Consider the following 16,679-nt stretch of genomic DNA (forward strand, 5'->3'; position numbering starts at 1 on the left):
GTGCGCCCCGCGAAGGCCTCCGGAAGGAGCCGAGGTTTCCCGAGCGCGCCTCGCCAGCGGGCGCCTCCGGAAAGAGCCGAAGCTTGCCGAGCGCCGCCGGGCCGAGCGGCTCCGGAGCGGCCCGAAGGCGCCCGAGCGTCCGTCCTGCCGGACTGCTGGAGGCGGCCGCGGCGCCATGTTTGATGCTCCGCTGCTCCAGTGAGGAAAATCCGCCGGCATCGCCCGAGAGCCGCCGCCGCGAAGGGCGCCGCTGCCCCCGGGGAGGGGCGCCGAGACCCCCCGCCGCCGGCGGCTCATGAGCAGCGCGGCCTGAGCCGCCCCCCCCCCGCTCCGCCGTGCCCTCCCCGCCGCGAGCCCTCCGGGAGGCGCGTTGTCACGGAGACCGGCGCCGGTGCCGGCCCGCCGCGCTGCCCCGGCCGCCGCCCCGGCCCCCGGCCCGCTCCCCCCCGCGCCCGCGGCCCGGCTCCCGGCCCCGCTCCCCGCCGGGGGGTGGTGGCTCCGCTTGGCGATGAGTTTACCGCAGAAGGCGGCTTTGAAACCCGGCGCGGCGGCGGCGGCGGCGGCGGCGGGGACCGGCCCCGGCAGCGGGGCGGCGGCGGCGGCGGCGGCGGGGCCGCCTCCCCCCCCGGCTCCCCCTCACCCGGCGGCGGCGGCGCCCGCGCCTCACCCCACCATCAGGGCCTTGCCGCCCCAGCCGCCCCAGCAGTATCCTTTCCCCGGGGGGCTCGGGCCCCCCCGGCCGGTGGGGGGACGGGAGGGGGCACCCCGGGGGGGGGGGCGGGGAGGGAGGGGGGGGGAGGGGGAGGCGGTTGGGGCGCAGCCCTTTGGGGCCCCCTTTTGTGTGTGTGTGTGTGTGTGTGGGGAGGGGGCGGGCCCGCGGCCCCCCCCCGTGCGGAGGGGGCTGCACCTGCTGGGGCAGCGCGGGGAAGGGGCCCCCGTCCCCCCCCCTGTTCCCCCCCGTTCCCCTCCCTTTTTCCCCCCCGTCCCTGTCGCCCCCCGTGGGGTGCTTCCTGCGTGGGGGCTTCAGCCCCAACCCCCCCCTCTCCCCCCCCCCCCCCCCCGGGTGAACTTTTAATGTGAAATCGCTTGTCACTTTGGCACTTTCGCCTCCGGTCCTGCCCAGGTAAGTGCCGGGTTTTTGTTGTTTTGAAGGCGAGTTTAAAGCCCGGCTCGGCAGCCGGGGCCGATTTTCCTGGGGTTTCGCTTTGCTCGTGGAAATCAAGCGGAGGTGGGATGTGGCGCTGAGCAGCTTGCCCCGCGAGGCCGTGTGTGACGGGCACGAGAAGCTTTCCACTCGAAACCCCCCCGCCAGAACGGCCCCGCTACAAAGAGAGGCCGGCGCTCGGGGAATGCTTCTAAAGGTCTCCGGTTCTCTGCGACTAGGCCCCGAGTCAGGAGGTAAATACTGCAGGGATCAGCAGGAAAGTGGGGTGGCGAGCGTGCGTGCCTGCCTGGGTTTTGTTTCCAGCGTTGGACAGCATCCCCCGGCGAATTGGCTTTCCTCCCCCTGAAGTTTTTTTTTTGGGGGGGGTGTGGGGGGGTGTGGAGCGAAAAGACATGCTTGGCGAAATACGGGGTTGTCCTGGAATGGTGTCGCCTGCTGTGCAGGGGACGGTCAGGAGTGCGCGTCGCTGTGTGTTGGTGGTAACGACTTATATTTTAACATGGAAGCGTAGGGTTTATTTATTTATTTATTTATTGGTTAAGAGCAGTTTCAGCTGTGTGATGTGTGTGTTCTTTAAGAAGCGCGTTCCCTGTGTATAAGCGTTTTGCTGCTCTCGCTTTCAGTTTTGAGGTGGGAAAACCGAGCCCTTTTATGATCAGTTTAGGTCCATTGTTTTCTTGAGCTTCCGGCAAGAATCATTCTTTCCCTGACCGCAAATAATATTGCTTAAATCATGGGACTGTTGACGTTACAGATTTGTTTGGGTCAAGTGAAACCTCTGAAGAATGAAGAGTGCTGCGGAGGGACATACCCTCCGCTGGGTGTTTCTGGCTAGCTTGTGATACTCTGTAATTCCAGCATGTGCTTTATTTAGGAAAACAGCACGAAGGTGCTGTCATTACCGAGTCAGCAGGGTGGTGGTGAGTAAAACTGTTGCTCAGGGGGAATTTGCTCACTTCGAAGCGTTGTGCCAAGAGTTACAGGGGGAGCGCTGGCCAGCGTGCACACGGGGAGTCGGTGCTCAGCCAGTCCTTCCAGCAAGGTGCTGGTTTGTCTGGGAAGAGCCTCGTCCGTGCGGGACGCGACGCTGGTTGCCTTGACAGTTAAATGGCCGAACTTTGCCTGGGTCTGGGACCGGGAGCGCGCTAGGCTTTGTGCAGCACTTCATTTTCAAGTCATCGTTAAAAGAACCATGGAGGGATCGGAATACTTCTCTGACATCACCGAGGGCGAGCTTGGTGGTGGTTTGCCGGAGGGGCAGCACGGTCACAGCTAAGGCAGGAGAGCTGTTGCTTTTGGTGAGTCTTGTCACTACGCGCCTCGCGCGCACGAGGGAAGAAGCCTTGGCTGACCTCTGAGAGCAGCCCTGAAGGAAGAGGCGTGGGGGAACGTGCGTTCCCTAAAGGAGCGGTGGCAGCGTGTCGCCTCGCCTGGAGCCACCTGGGTGCCCAGAGCAGGAGGGGGAGAGGAACCAAGTGCTGGGTAGCGAGGACAAGTCAGAGGTAGGGATGCGGGCAGGTCAGCGTGGTGGGGCTGTTTTTCCTTGTAGCCGTGCCTGTTTCGGAAGGCGTGTTTGACCGTGTTTGACTGATACCGCTCCTGAACTTTTAAATAATCCGTCCGTGCAGTGTATACAAGTGCTGTGTTCTTGGTGCCTTTTTGGTGAGCTGTGTTCAGGTGTCCTGGCTGGTTTTTCCTCCGCCGAAAGCTGTGCGTGCTTCCAGGTAGCAAACAAAAGCTGTTACCTTTTGTCAGCAGTGCTGCAGAAGTGAGGCTTCGGGAGCGTAGTTCATCTGCGCTTTACTGAAGTGCAGAGGGTCATCTGAGTTCAGCCTTATTTTTAGCTCTGTTTGTTTTTTTTTCTGTTTTGGTAGGACTGTTGAGACAGCGTTACCCTACAGCAGCTAAACTGTAGCTGCAGGTTTCTCCTGGCAACTGGGAGTGCACGGCAAGGTCCCCGGGTCTCCTCCTCGCAGCAGTGCAAGTAATGTCTGTCCAAATGATCGTCGCATGTTAGTGGGTAGACTGGGGCTCAGACTTGGGCTTTTTAAACTACAGCTGCTTCCACGTGGTGAACTCTGTGTCTGTGGAGACACACGGGGTTTCAGGATGTGGTACATCACGAAATTAAATGTACGATTGAAAAAGAAGAATTGGGTAAGAGAGAACTGGGCAGGAACGAGGACTGCTTACGTGAAGTGCGTTTGTAGAAAGGGATTAATGAGGGAAAAGAAAAATTTGGGGGAAGAGACTTAAAATCAATTTTCTGAAGGAAAGCAAAGCTGGAGGGTGATGGACATGAGTAACAGGAATGTTTTGACGGGAGTTTCATTCTGTTACGTGCTGACTGGGAAGTTACTGGAGCTGCTGTAGGACAAGAGAGCTTGGGATAATTTCCGTATCGCAGCGGCTTCGAGAAATTAAACTTTCTATGTAAAAGTAAGTTGGGATACCTTTGTGGCTTCGGCGGTGGTGAGTAGGCAGTCAAACCTGATTTCGGGCAGAAGTTGTGCTCAACGTTGTTGGTGTGAACAGAACTCCCAGCTCCGTTCTGACCCTGCCTACGGGGGGGGACAGCCAGGGTGTCCGCGTGCCACGGCGCGGTGCCGTGCCCGGGCTGTGATGGAGGCTGAAGCCAGGCCTGCCCCCTTCCAGGCTGCCTCCGAGCAGTGAGTTCCGTACGCAGGCGATTGCTGTGTAGCAGGGCTTCTCCCATCAAAACGGAGAATGCTGGAGGTGCGCTGCAGGCCGCTGGCTTTCTGTGGGCCTTGGTGGTTTTAACTTGATGCTACTTCTGCGTGTTAAGTCACGCGGTGCTTCCCTGCTCTCCTTCCTGCTTCCACTTCCAAGTGTCCCGAGGTATTTTTTGTGCGTGTTATAATAAGCTGTTCTTTAAAAAGTCCCCATGCTGTGAATAAATTTTTGTGGATCAATATAATTAGGTCACCGGTGTCTTCCTAGCCTAGACATCAGCAAACACTGCGCTCTAAAGGACAAACAGATTGATTTAGGCTGAACTCGGGTAGCGTTGCGTGCCTGCTGGCCCTTCAGGGTTAATTTAGCAGCGTACCTTGGAGCCAAATTAGAGCCATCTTGGCCTCCGTGCTGGTGTCTGTAGGTTTTGGTTTTCTTTCCCAAACTTCCTTGCACTTGGAGGGAGTTCAGCTGCCTTGTTTTTGATGCTCTCCGTGCAGGCACCGGTAAGCTTCACCTTAATATAGCGCTGTAGCTGGTGGGGTGTGGGACTGGCTCTCTCTCAGCCCGGGTATTTTTCAGGTTATTGCAGCAGGGCGTCGCGGCAGCTTCGGGGTGGGTTTTTAAGCAACAGACGTTTAAAAATTTCTTTCTCTTCCCTTACAGCCCTCCGTCCCTCCCCTTTGCTTCTGTTTCTGAGAAGTGGAGAGGAAGGGTCAGCATTTTTGTGTGTGTGTGTGAAGTTCAACGTTGCCGTGCACGGACACTTGGGTTTTGCTGATGTTTCCTCGGTGTTTGAACGTCTGCTTTTGGTTTTGCAAGGTGCTTTAGCTGACTGCGCTGTAGTCCCTCGCGGAAAGCGGCACGCAGGCAGTACGTGGCATCGCTCCGCATGGGAGCGGAGGATTGCGGCGGCTTCCCAAAAGCCTGGGAGAACAGCAAGAAATACAGGATCGCTTTCAGGAACGTCAGAGATCTGTGTGAAGTCGGGGTGAGGTTCTGGCAACACTTACCTGGTGTTCGGACGCGTGCCAGGTTGTGCCGTTGCAGTAGGCCTGCGCTGGTAATCTTCTAGTTAAATTAAGGCTGCTAACGAGGGCTTGGCTGCGTTGGCTTTTCTCTCTTCCGTGCTCGTAGCTTAGTGAGCAGGGAGTTGAGGAGGTGCCGTAGGGTGGGAGGAGAAGCGGCCTGGGAACTTCCCCGGGGAGAGCATCGTCGGCGTGCCCTGCGAGAGAGCGGGCGCTGGGCGCTGGCTGCCCCTGGGAGCTCGGCGCCGCCTTCGCTCGCCGCGTGCTTCTGTCCCGAGTGGCTTTTTTCCAGGTGTGTGATGCAATGTCTTCGGGCGCTCTCTGGGGTTTATCTGTTGAGGACTTTGAAGATCAAGGCGCGGGGATTAGGCAGGCGGTGGGAGCTGCTTGGGCACACCGGTTGTTGATGAAGGTCGTGACTGTGTGCGAAGCGCCGTGCCTCCCTGCGCCTCCGGCGGATCAGCTCCGGCTCCTGCGCTGCTTCTGTGCTGAACTGGAGCTGAAATGAGAGCAGGATCAGAAGTGCCCTTCCAAATGCCAGTCACAGATGCTTTTGAAGAACGGTGTTGGGAGCACTGCAGTCCTGAAAAGGAAGGAGTGGTGAGAGGCTGAAGGAACCAGGCTGGGATCAGAGATGTTCCCTGCTTTCTGCTTCAGGTACAAGCCCTGAGTTCAGGGGCGAGCTTTCTGAAATCACAGCTGGGTGAAGGGACACAAGGGATTCCTGTTGCCTGAGAAATGTTTCTGTTTTAAAAATGTGCGACTCCGTGGAGACCTTATATCTCGGGAGGGGATGCAGCAGGAGAGAAGCTTCAGAAAAGCTTCTTTCCCTGCCGTGATAGTGGCTGTCCTGCAGAGGAGGAACGGGCACGAGGTTGTGAGCGTATTGCCAAAAAGTAAGTTCTTTTAGACGTCTCTGCCATCTCCCTTGCTGATGATCCCCAGCCTTGGCACGTCTTAGCATTCTTTTGAGCAGAAATAGCTTTAATTTATTTAATGACAAAAGCTAATCATGTTATAGTGCAGATATGTCACTTTACTGGCTTTGTAAGATTTTATGGTGAAATGTCTTGGAGAAAACCATTCTTCCAACAGCGTGATTTGAAACAACTTCTTTTCCTCTCACGTTTGGAGCCATGATTGTATATGTTCTCTGGCAGAAGTCTGCAGGAGGTTACTTTAGTCATTTACAGATCTATATTTTAAGGTGCAGTACTGATCTTGGAACACCGTTTGTATTTTTATCCGTGGTAGTAACTTGATTAAGTTGAGTAAGTACTAGGAGCCTTAGAACAACTAACCTCCCTTTTCGGTGTCGGGAAGTAGAAGGATTCTCATCTGTGTGCATGGGTTTTGTCCGTCACCGTGTTAGGGCTGAAAGGCTCTTTCACGTCGCTAGCTAACGTGGGCTGTGCCGAGCTAGTGCGTTTGCTCCATTGGTGTGTCACAGGAAGAGTTAGCAGTGAAGGTCTCCCTTTGGAAGTTGTGGGTAACCTGTATTTTCTTTTTCTCCCTAATGCAGCAATTTCAGGGCTAGTCAACTGTCAAGTTCAGCTGTGTGTGAATCGTCTAATATGACTAAAGTTGCTGGAATTTTCACTCCGGGGAATTAGAGATGGGTCCTACCATTGTTTTACAGGCATTTCTTCAGTGGGAACCTTCATCCGTGACTTCACGTCTGTTTGCAATTGCAAAGGCTTTCCTGGAATGAACAGGGAGGAGAAAAACGGGTGTTTGTTCTGGGGCACGAGGTGCAGGTGGAGGAGTGGTGTGGCCCCTGCTCTGGAGGGGCCGGTGTTTCTGTTTTTAGGGGAGCGCAGTTGGTGTGAGTTTCCGTAGTTCCGTGTTGTGCACTTTGCGGTAGTTCCAGGAACTTCTCGCACACACGGCTTTCCTTTCCAGGCTGCGGACTTTGTTTTGCCTCCCAAATAGGGAAGGGTGATGTGGAACAGCTGGAAGAAGAAAATAGAATGGATTCTTAAAAAAGAAAAGGATCAAAGGGAGGAGAGCAGAATAAGCTTTTAGGCTAGCAAAATTTTCTAGTACGTGGTATTCTTATGTTTTATTATATACATTTGGAAGATGTCCCAGAGCATGCTCTCTCTTCACAGAAGGTGATGGCATGTTGTTGCTGATGGGACTTGAGTCAAATTGCTGCTGGGCACATAACTAGGTTAATGGGACAGTATTTTTTCCTTTTCCTGAAAGGAAAATTACACGTTCTCTATTCTTACGGTACCTTAAGAGTTGTTTTTGCCTGTTTGCTGTGTAGTCACCCGAGACGGGCAGAAGCAGGCTAGTTTCCTCCACAGAGGAAAGCTCTAAGGCTTCCCTGGACTGTATCGTGTTTAAATCAACTCTGCTACCAGAAATAACACCTTTCTGCTGTCGGTTGTAACACCTTTGAGTATCCTTTACCTGGATGAGATCTGAAATATTTCTAGAGTTTTGAGCATGCCTGACAAAAGGCAGAGTGGCTTCTCAACTGCACGTCTTGAAAGAAAGCCACGTGTTTGATCCTCGACCGATACCAGTAGCGTTCTCCAAAACTGTCAGGGATGTGTTGAAATGGGTTAGGACTTGCCTAGGTGCAGCTGCTCCTCTCCCAGCAGTTGGACACGGCAGGAATGAGACTTGCTCTGGAGAAGGAGCGTCCTCGTGGGAAGAGCTGGGCGAGAGCCACCGTGGGGACCGCTGCCGCGCTCAGCGGGTGAGTGGGCTTCACGTGGGACCCGCTCCGGGCCGTGGGGTAGGAAAAGGCGCCTTGCTGCTGCTCCTTGGGTGTCCCTGATGCTGTGAAAGCACTGAAGAAAGAAAGAGTTAATGCAGTTAAAGATCTTAATTCAATAATGCAGGTTTTCCTGAGTTTGGGAAGCCTTTGCCAGTTGGAAACTAATAAACATTGCACCGGCTCTCTGTCAGGTTGCCAAATAATGATTGTGCATTTGTTTGTGTTTCGGTTTGATTTACACGTGAGAGTGACTCTGTGCGAGTTACTGAATTCCTAAGGTTTAAATGCCCGTGTTGCTAGTGGCTTTTGAAAAATCCATTTGAACTAATGCTATGGCTGCACCAGTGGTGGTCTGAAAAAGAGATTTCCCTCTCCTATGCGTTATTAAGGAGTCGTAGAAGTTGCTGCGTCTTGAAACTGGTGTTTTTCTGAGCTTATTTTGTTCTTTCACTGAAAAGCAAACATGACAGAAGTCTTCAGTCTGTTCAGACTAAGCAGGGGAGACTGCCTATAAGAATGAGAGAGGGTTTTTTTTTTTTTTTAGTGATACTACTTACAGCTTTGTTTTCTTAGTCAGTCACTGGTTTTGAAAGGCTCCTAACTTCCTCGGGAAAGGAAATGTCTAAAAATGTGTATTCCACCTAGGCAGTGAGACCGCGCCCTTCTGACCTTGGACTATGATAAGCTCTTCTACAGAATTATCAAGCCTGAACTGAAATTCAGGTTGAAATCTCATCTGAAAACTTTCTGAGAGTCTTTATTCTTGTTTGTGATGCACATCGTGCTCCAGGCTTGACACTGGGCACCTTGTCTTGCAGCGTTCAGCTGGTAAATTGGGCAAGCCCGATACGTATGTTATATTTGAAAGGGAACTTGGCAGGGTACTGTAGCTGAGGGTGGATAATCTATACAATTTATCTGGGCGGAAGTCAAGGACCAAAATCAAAAAGCACTTAAAGCATGTTTGTTGTGACTTTTAATGTGAAATTCATGGTGCTTCGTAAGCTCCGGAGTGTGCGGGGACAGCGATTTCAGGAGCTGGTGATTCATGCCCAATTTTAGCATGGTGAGGCTCGTGTAGAAGGTTCTTTTGGGCGTACTATTTTGTGAGCTGCTGAGACATCTTAGGAGTTCAGCTTGCTCTAGAATATATGGTTAGCTTCAGTTTGTGGCATCCTGTCTTCCCAGTGCTTATGCAAATATAGATACTAGTTACTGGATGGTCTTTCTTCAAATACTCTGCTCTGCTGGGCTCTGCATTTTTTGTTCTGGATCTGTAAAACGCAAATAATTCAGCTGTCAACCTGTTTGTAACTTAGCGTTTATGTTTTCCTCCAGTAAAGGTGTTTTAAAGTCAATTTCAAAGTGCTTTTATGTCTGGCTCTTCAAAAGAAAAAGATGTAATTGTTGTTGAGATGCAAATATTGCAAACTAAATTTTTGGGGTGTTCTGTGAGCTTAAGCTGCTCAGCTTAATTGTATTGATTACATTTCCATAAACCTTTTCTTAATTAAAAAGTCTGTCTGCACAAATAAACTCCTTAACGTTTAAATATTTGGTTCTGGGCTTGCGTACCAAGTTTAGCTTGATGTGATTCCCATTCAGCCCCCCAAAATGGAACTTTTGGTTGTGCTGTACCTGGCATTGCAGGCGTTCACCGGAACAATTGTTGCTGGTGCTTGGCACGGTCCCCATCTCTTCTTGCTGAAGCCAAAGCACACTTTATCCACTCAGGCTGACGTTAAGATCATTAAATAAATGAATGAATTGTGCTGTCACCAAATTCCGATCCTGGCAGACTAAGAACATGTGAATTTTATAGCCCGGACCTCTGTCCAGAATGTCTTATTGAATGGCCTGGATGTCAGTAGTGGGAATAGTCAGCAAGTGCTTTCTAGTAAAATGGGTATGCCGTAATGAGAATTATGGTGGTGAGTGGTGTAAAAGCCTGAATTTACTAGACATCTGATCATCCAAGACGAGTATTAATCAGCCTGTGAAGTGCGTGTAAAAAGAAACCGGAGCACCGCAGTAAAACAAGCGAGCGCAGGAGAACCGAGGCGGGCAGGGAGCTGTTTCTCTGCAGGCGGTGCGGATCTGTCTCCGATTTGTTAGGGAGAAGCGGTGGAAGCAGAGGTAACTGCCAGCCTCCGGGGAGCTGGAGGGCTCTCTGGTCTCACTGAAGTGCTCAAAGGTTGCTCAGGATCTGAAGGTCTCAGAGCAGGCTGCTGAGCTTCCCCCTGCAGGAGGAGAAAGCTGAAAATACTTCCTTAGAGGAGAAGAGCTCGCGTGCCAGGCTTGGGTTGTTCTTCTTTATGGTCTAGCTCCATCTCTGGTTTCATGATTTTGGACTTAAGACAGTGTTTTTGCTTAGGAGTAGGGGACATAAAAGACCTGTAACTTCCCTGCCTGTTGCAGGTAGGTCAAAAATGTCCCTGGATTGCACAGGAAGAAGTGCAAGTGGGGTGGGCTGAACGTATCTGCATCCTGCTGGTACTGCAGTCCCAAAGTGTCTTCTGGGTTCGGGATCTCCTAAAATCCACAGCTGGCGGGCCAGAACGGCGTGGGGTGCTGCGTGAGATCCCTCCGGGAGCAGGGGTAGCCGCTCGCCGCAGCTGAGTGGCTTCGCCTGGACAAAAGGCTTGGTCCTGGTGGCCCCGTGGGAGCCGCGGCCGACGACATGCGGTGCTCCGAGCGGTGCTCCCCGTGGGCTCTGAGACGGCAGGGCTGCTCGTGGCACTTAGCGTGTCCTTTTGCTGTAGCAGGAGGAATGTTACAAGCTCCAATTCTTGCTGGGCTGGCGAGCCTCACATTACGACGAGTTTAACACAAATTTGAGGGGCGATTCTGAAGACTAACGGCAGTGTTTGCCTGTAGGAAACCGCTCACGGAGCTGCTTGTGTGCCTGAGTTGGATCCCTTACTTCTACCAGCGTGTCTGGCTATACACACGCATACTGTGTGTATTTTGATAGTTCTCTGTTGGACCTACGAGTTATTTCCGTGTTTCTCTGTCCATCCTTTGCTTGCGTGTACTTTGTGCGTGCGGCGGAGCCTGGGCAGTAGGTGCTGCAGAGCCTTTGGGGATCACTGCTGGGACGGAGGGGCGCTGTGCCGCAGCTCTTTGTGCTTTCTTGCGGTTGTCACAGGCGTGTGGCTGGTGTGGGCAGTTCCTTGTTCTGTTCGGCTGATGCTTTTCCTTCATCTGATCATAGAAGCACGGAACGGCTTGGGTTGGCGGGGACCTCAAAGCTCACCCAGTTCCACCCCCCTGCCGTGGGCAGGGATGCCACCCGCCAGATGAAGTTGGCCGAGGCCCCATCCAGCCAAACACTTCCAGGCAGGGGGCATCCACAGCTGCTCTGGGCACGTCTCTAACTCGCGGCGCTCCGTGTTGCTAGAGCCCCTGCATCTCAGGACATCAGAGATGCTCTGCACTAGGGACAACTTGAAGCGTTTGATTCGGTCCCTTCTTGTTCTGATCATAGTGAAACATCAACGTTTAACACCAAACGCAGTGCTATCAGACAGGAGGACGTCCTTTTCTTAGTCTTCTCTTCCTCCCCTCACTGTGCCTGGATGTTTGACTTGATTAGGGTTAACCTGATAAAAGGCTGCTAAAGTCGCAGCAGTACCAGCGTGGTCCTGGGTGCATCCCTGTTGGTGTTCTGCCAGGTGATGCCGCGGTGACAAGGAGAGCCAAGTGGCTGGGGGCTGCTCCTAGGTGCTTGTTCAGAAGTTTGTTACCTTTGGAGACCCGCTGCAAATACAGTGCTGTAGTTCCTGTGCGGTCTGAAATCAGCAAAGCTGGACTTTTACACCAGTCAAAAAAGGAGCAACCCTGCCAGCGGAGAGGTCTGTGCAAAGGGTCCCGAGCGACCAGAAGGCAGGGACGGGTCCTGAAAGTGCTGTTTCCTTCCTGACGCCCAGGGGTTAGCACATCAGGGACGTACGTCTGCGCCGCCTTCCACTGCGCGTGGTTCACAGCGACACTTCGGGGGCTGCTTGGCGCGACCAGCAGAGGTGTGTGCTTGGAAGTCTTCCTTGGTAGCCACGTGTGGCGGAGGCAGCCTTCCCTCCGCATCTGTGGCCCGAAGTCAACAGCCAGAGCTACGGGCAGTAAAAGTAGCTTTTAAAATGAAAAATGCTCCGAAACGAATTCACTGCTCGTCTTCAGGTTCAGCTGGGATAAATATATTGTTGCTATTGCTCTTTTTCGTTAAGCACCCTATCGAGGTGTGCGTAAAGTATGCAGCTGAGAGTCCTTATGTGGAAAAATTGAACGAGTGAAGCATTGGACCAAAGAGACCCAGAGCTCCTGCCCACCCTGTATCACTCTTTGAACTATGGCTTTTGTGCAGCAGGGTAAGGTGCATCACTCTGTCTTCCCTAGATGCCTGTGTTTGCAGGACTTCATTTTGTGTGACATGGGATTTTAACTCGGGAGAAGTCATAAGCTCTGCATGTGGCAAGAGGGCGCTTATGATTTCATTTCATTTTGATAAACCGCTGAAATAAAGATTATGGGGGGGAAATCGCAAGGCGTTACAAAATTGGGAGTTGAAATGAGCGTTACTGCTCTCAAGGAGCACGCTTTTTGACTCCGTTGCTCAGATCACGGAAGGACAATCAGTCTGGGTGACAACACCACTGTCACCGCGATGCTTCCTGACAGATTGACCAGCAGAGCATTAAATTTTCCCATGAAGTCACAGCGTGAAGTATTAGAGGCACGGTAGGAAACGCAGCCTAGTGAATGAGACTACACCACGAGGCTGCTTGGTATTCCTGCTCGTCACGCAGATGGAACGCGGGGCTGGGGATGCAGGGTGGCTCTTGGAGTGTCCCCGAGCCCCCAGGGGTGCAAGCAGCAGCCGTCCCTGTAGAGAAAAAGGACGAGCATGGGTGGTAGCCTCGTCAGCTGGAGTGGCTTGTTTGTGTTTTTAGGGTACGAGGTTGGAGGTGAGTGGGCTGGGGGCAGTTCTGTGCTCATGCAATGCATAGGTGGATACAACTGAGTAAGCGGTGTTCCAGTACATTACAGAAAACGGTGTTGAAAGACTCGGTTGAAATTTAGATTCTCAAGTGAAAATTGCCATGAGTGAGCGCTGTGGTTCTTGTGTCTGGAACTTTTTTTCCCCCTTCTGCTCCTGTAACAACATGCCCCCAGATGCAGATAATTGCTGTGCTAAAGGGAAGCTGGAGACGTAAGGTTTTACTTCATGAATTCAGTGACTGCAATACCAATGCTGAAGTTTGTTGCAGGCTGCAAGCTGAATAAAGGCCGAGAAGCAGCTTGGTCAGAGGAAGGCTTTTCTCTGGACTCTCTAGAAAACCAGAGGCGTTTTTCTGGTTATTACTGGTTTTAATTTTCTTCTTTCTCCAAGGGTATCTAATAATCTCCCCTTGGAAAGGGAAAATTTGGAATCTCTCTCTACAGCTTGATACTGCCCTTACTAGCAGAACCGTTGCTCCGTTTCGGTTGGGACCAGGCAGGTTGCCTCCTGGTCTGTCCTCCTCGGCCGGTCGTACAGCCGTGGCACCTGGCCCTCTTCCCTTTCTCTGTTTGGACTCCGGCGTTCTTAACTAGGTATGTGTTTGCAGTACAAACTCAGTTTAGAAATAACTGTGTGTTAAGTAACTGTTCTGAAGGAGCGGAAAAAAAAAAAAAGAAAAAGCACAACACAAAGCAAACAATCCCAATCTTCTCTTGCTGGCGAGGCTTCTGGGAACAGCGGCACCGCTCTGCCAGCCCGGTGGAAGCCGTCCTCCCCAGTGCGCCGCCAGCGGGTCCAGGCTGCCCGGCCCAGCACACGGAGCCTTTTTACGAAGCTACCTCACAGCAGCTCACAAACGGCGTCTATGCAGGTCAGAGCCTCTTTGCCAGCATGTGTGCAGCTGGTATCGGGCCAGAAACTGCTGTTTCAGCTGCTGATCGGGGGACAGAAGTATGCTAAATTGGGGATTTTTTTTTTTTGAAGTGTGCTTCGGTTTGCATGAGATACTGTGTGTTTTGCATATGGTGTGAATTGTTTTAACCCCAATGATTAAGATTGAAATACAGAAGTACTTCACAATAACTAGCCCTGACGTTATATCAGCAGTTGTGGTACGGAACGTGAGAGGTAGGTGGTGGGTATGGCTTCAGCTCTGCAGCCATGCATGGGGCCTTTCAGTGAAATACATTTGTTTTCCTGCCGAACTAGATGGATGCAGGCTTCTGCTGCAGCCAGAGGTCTAGAGGACAGCTGGAGAACTGCACCGGTTCGTTCGGGAATACACCAAAAGCTAAAGTAACTCTAGAAAGGAGAGGGCTGTACGTGTCCTAAGGCCAAACAGGAGATCCAAACCTTTTTCTTCCATGGCTGGCTCCTCGCAGTTGCTCCTGTGTGATCTTAGCCGAGCCAGCTCGCCGCAGCCTTGCTTTGTATGTTTTTACAGCATTTACCAAGGCATTCACTTAGTCTAATGCTTGTATAGCTGCCTCTCGGCGTAAGGCTGCTACTATTATTTTCTTTTCCTCTCTCAAAATCGGCGCGTGATGAAGGAAAACACGGCATTCGTCACATGCTCTGGCTCCAGAGCATTGCTTTGGGTCAAACCGCCCCCTGCCTCCCCGCCTCGGCCACAGCTCAGGACTTGGGTGGGCGTGAGGTTTCTCTGGGGTGAGATCTTCCTGGGGATGGCTGCAGCCGGGGCGATCTGCGGCCCCGCTTGGTGCAGCGACCCAGGAAACTTTCTCTGCCCTTATTTTCTCCACTGAACCCTTCCGTTCGCTTCCATCTTTAAATGTTTCAGACAGGGGTCGCTTCTCTGAAGCTGCTTAGGGAGGAATCTGATGGTTTTTAAACTGGCAAAACGGGGGGTGTGTGGTTAGCTCTGACTGGGGTGGTTGTTATCAGCTGGGGCAGAAACGTCTTCAGCGAGCGGCAGCTGGAGCATTATTTTGGCAGCCTCTTCACGTCCCTCGTCTCTGGAGGGGAGTTTGCTGTGTGCAGTTGCCTCTATTGTGCATGCCTGGGGGTCCTGGGAGCTAGCATACCATTTCCCTGCTAAACTGTTTCTCATGTAAATATGTTTTTTAACACTTCCCAAATGCTTGGTAGCCAGAGGCTGGTCTAGAAGAGCCTTGTTGGGAAAAGCAATGTTAGGATATCTCTCTCTTTCAGGTAGTGTTTTTTTTTTCTCCTTCTGTTGTAGTTAATTGCAAAAATAAATGCAGTTAACAGTATCCAAAAGACTTTTTCTTGCTGCACCATGCTGAGAAATGCCTTGTTCGTGATGCTTCCTTCCCCCCAAGCTTGGTTCGTTTTTAGATGCTGAAGGGCATTCTGAGACTCTGTTATAAGTTCATTTCACATCATGTTTATATGAAACAGACAAAAAAAAATCCAGTGCTTTGCCAAATATTTTCGGAAAGAACAAGCTTTGTGGATAATCGTTTTCATGTTCTACCTGCTCCTTGGTGTGTTAAAGCTACAGAAGAATCTTCTCTACCCTGAATAAAGGCTTTGAGAGATTAGCCTTCAAGTAGTCACTTGAGGCAGGTTGATTAAGAAATATACTCAATGTTAGATTAAATCAAGATTTGAATAATGGAGTTACAATTGACTGTCACTCCTGTAATCCAGTTATTTTTAGATTGGGATCGGTATGTGCCACTCCCCAAGTTGTCTGTAGCACTGCTCTGAAGGCGGACTGATCAAAATGCCGTGCGACAGCGTGGAGCTTCCCCGGTTGTGTACTTGCAGCTTCATCCCCTTACCACATGCATCGTTAAATGCATTGCGCCAAAACGTGGCGATCTGGAGCAAAGGAAGTCACAGCAGAGCACTGAGGGTTGTTGCCCACAATGCAGCTCAGATACGTAAGTTGAAACAACGTGCCTGTATCGATGGCGGGGCTTGAGGTCTTTTTGTGTTCAAAAAACATTTGGAGTCACGTTGGGGAGGAGCTCGGTGAGTCACCGCACGTGCAATTTTAGCTCTTGGATATCTTCAAAGAAGAAAAGCGCGGGTCTGAAATACCGTCAGACCTTTCTTGAAGCACAGGAAACTGCGGACAACTTCTCCCAAGATCTCCCTCGGACAGCACGCTGCTCAGGCCTGCCTCCTCTCCAAACACGATGGCAAGTGTTTGTTGCAGCGTGAGTCGCCGGGTCCTGGGCTCATTACATGCGCTGGCTCCAGCTGAGTGCCTCGGGAGCGGCATTTGTGAAACGAGATCCCAGCTCTCCCTGCTGGAAAGCCATCCCTTGGTATCTCGCAAGGGGTGGGTGTTGTAGCTGGGGTTTAGCTGTATGTTTTCTCTTTCCGAAACGTGAGAACAGAACTATTTGCTGTAGCTTTACATTACCAGCTTAGGAAAACAGGAGGTTTTATCTGCATTAAGGCCTAAGTGATAGCTGTGAAGCAGGAGCGATGGAGGAATTAAAGATGCAGAAGAAATGCTTAATTTGAGAGCCCAGGTTCCAGGCAGCTTTTGAAGGAGTCTTCCGGTGAATTGCTGAGGAGTCTGTTCCGAGGTGCTCCAGGACCAGCGACCTGAGGGCTTTCACCAGCTCGCTGTTTGCTCCGAGGCCGCCCTAGGGAAGCAGTACAGAGGAATTGCTGAGGCTGTTTGCTGCTCACCATGGCTCGCGAAAAACCCGGTTGCAGAGGATCAGGTGGAGGGAATGGGGTTGTCTGCATGGGAGGTGAATGAGTCTGGAGTGCCTTAAAGGAGCTTCCTTACTTCATTGACGTGCTCGGATTCTGCAGAGAGAACCAGGACACCTGATTCGCTAAATTCCCCGTAAGAACAGGGAAACCACAACAAAATGGTCTTTCCACGGACTCAAAAGTGGTTGCCCTACAAATAAAAGTCAGCAGCACGTGTGCCTGGCAAGCGCTCAGCGGTAACATCACTGGTGGTGTCTGGTAGTAATAACAACTTCCCCTTAGAAACCTTTTGTGCCGATGTGGGCAGAAAAAGGGCGAAGTTTGCATGGGGTTCATAGCATGGTGCTTTAAAGCCAAGAGCTTTTTAACCCCAACCTGGAACTGTGACTTTCCGTGCGTTAT

General features: G+C 51.9%; 1 protein-coding gene across 19 annotated transcripts in view; it reads left to right on the top strand.

The window, feature by feature from the left end:
* EIF4G3 (eukaryotic translation initiation factor 4 gamma 3) overlaps positions 1-16,679 on the top strand; it is a 153,779-nt gene continuing 137,100 nt past the window's right edge. For 3 of the 19 annotated variants that reach the window (XM_080564324.1, XM_080564338.1, XM_080564344.1), the window contains exon 1: positions 1-705. In XM_080564324.1, coding sequence (XP_080420450.1) covers positions 509-705 — 197 coding nt within the window. In that variant the 5' untranslated portion in view covers positions 1-508. The remainder of the gene's footprint in view (positions 706-16,679) is intronic. The other 16 variants (XM_080564335.1, XM_080564339.1, XM_080564340.1 and 13 more) reach the window with 10 other exon arrangements.

This window comes from Anser brachyrhynchus, assembly GCF_964034855.1.
Source record: "Anser brachyrhynchus genome assembly, chromosome: 21".
NCBI classification, from domain to species: Eukaryota; Metazoa; Chordata; class Aves; order Anseriformes; family Anatidae; genus Anser; species Anser brachyrhynchus.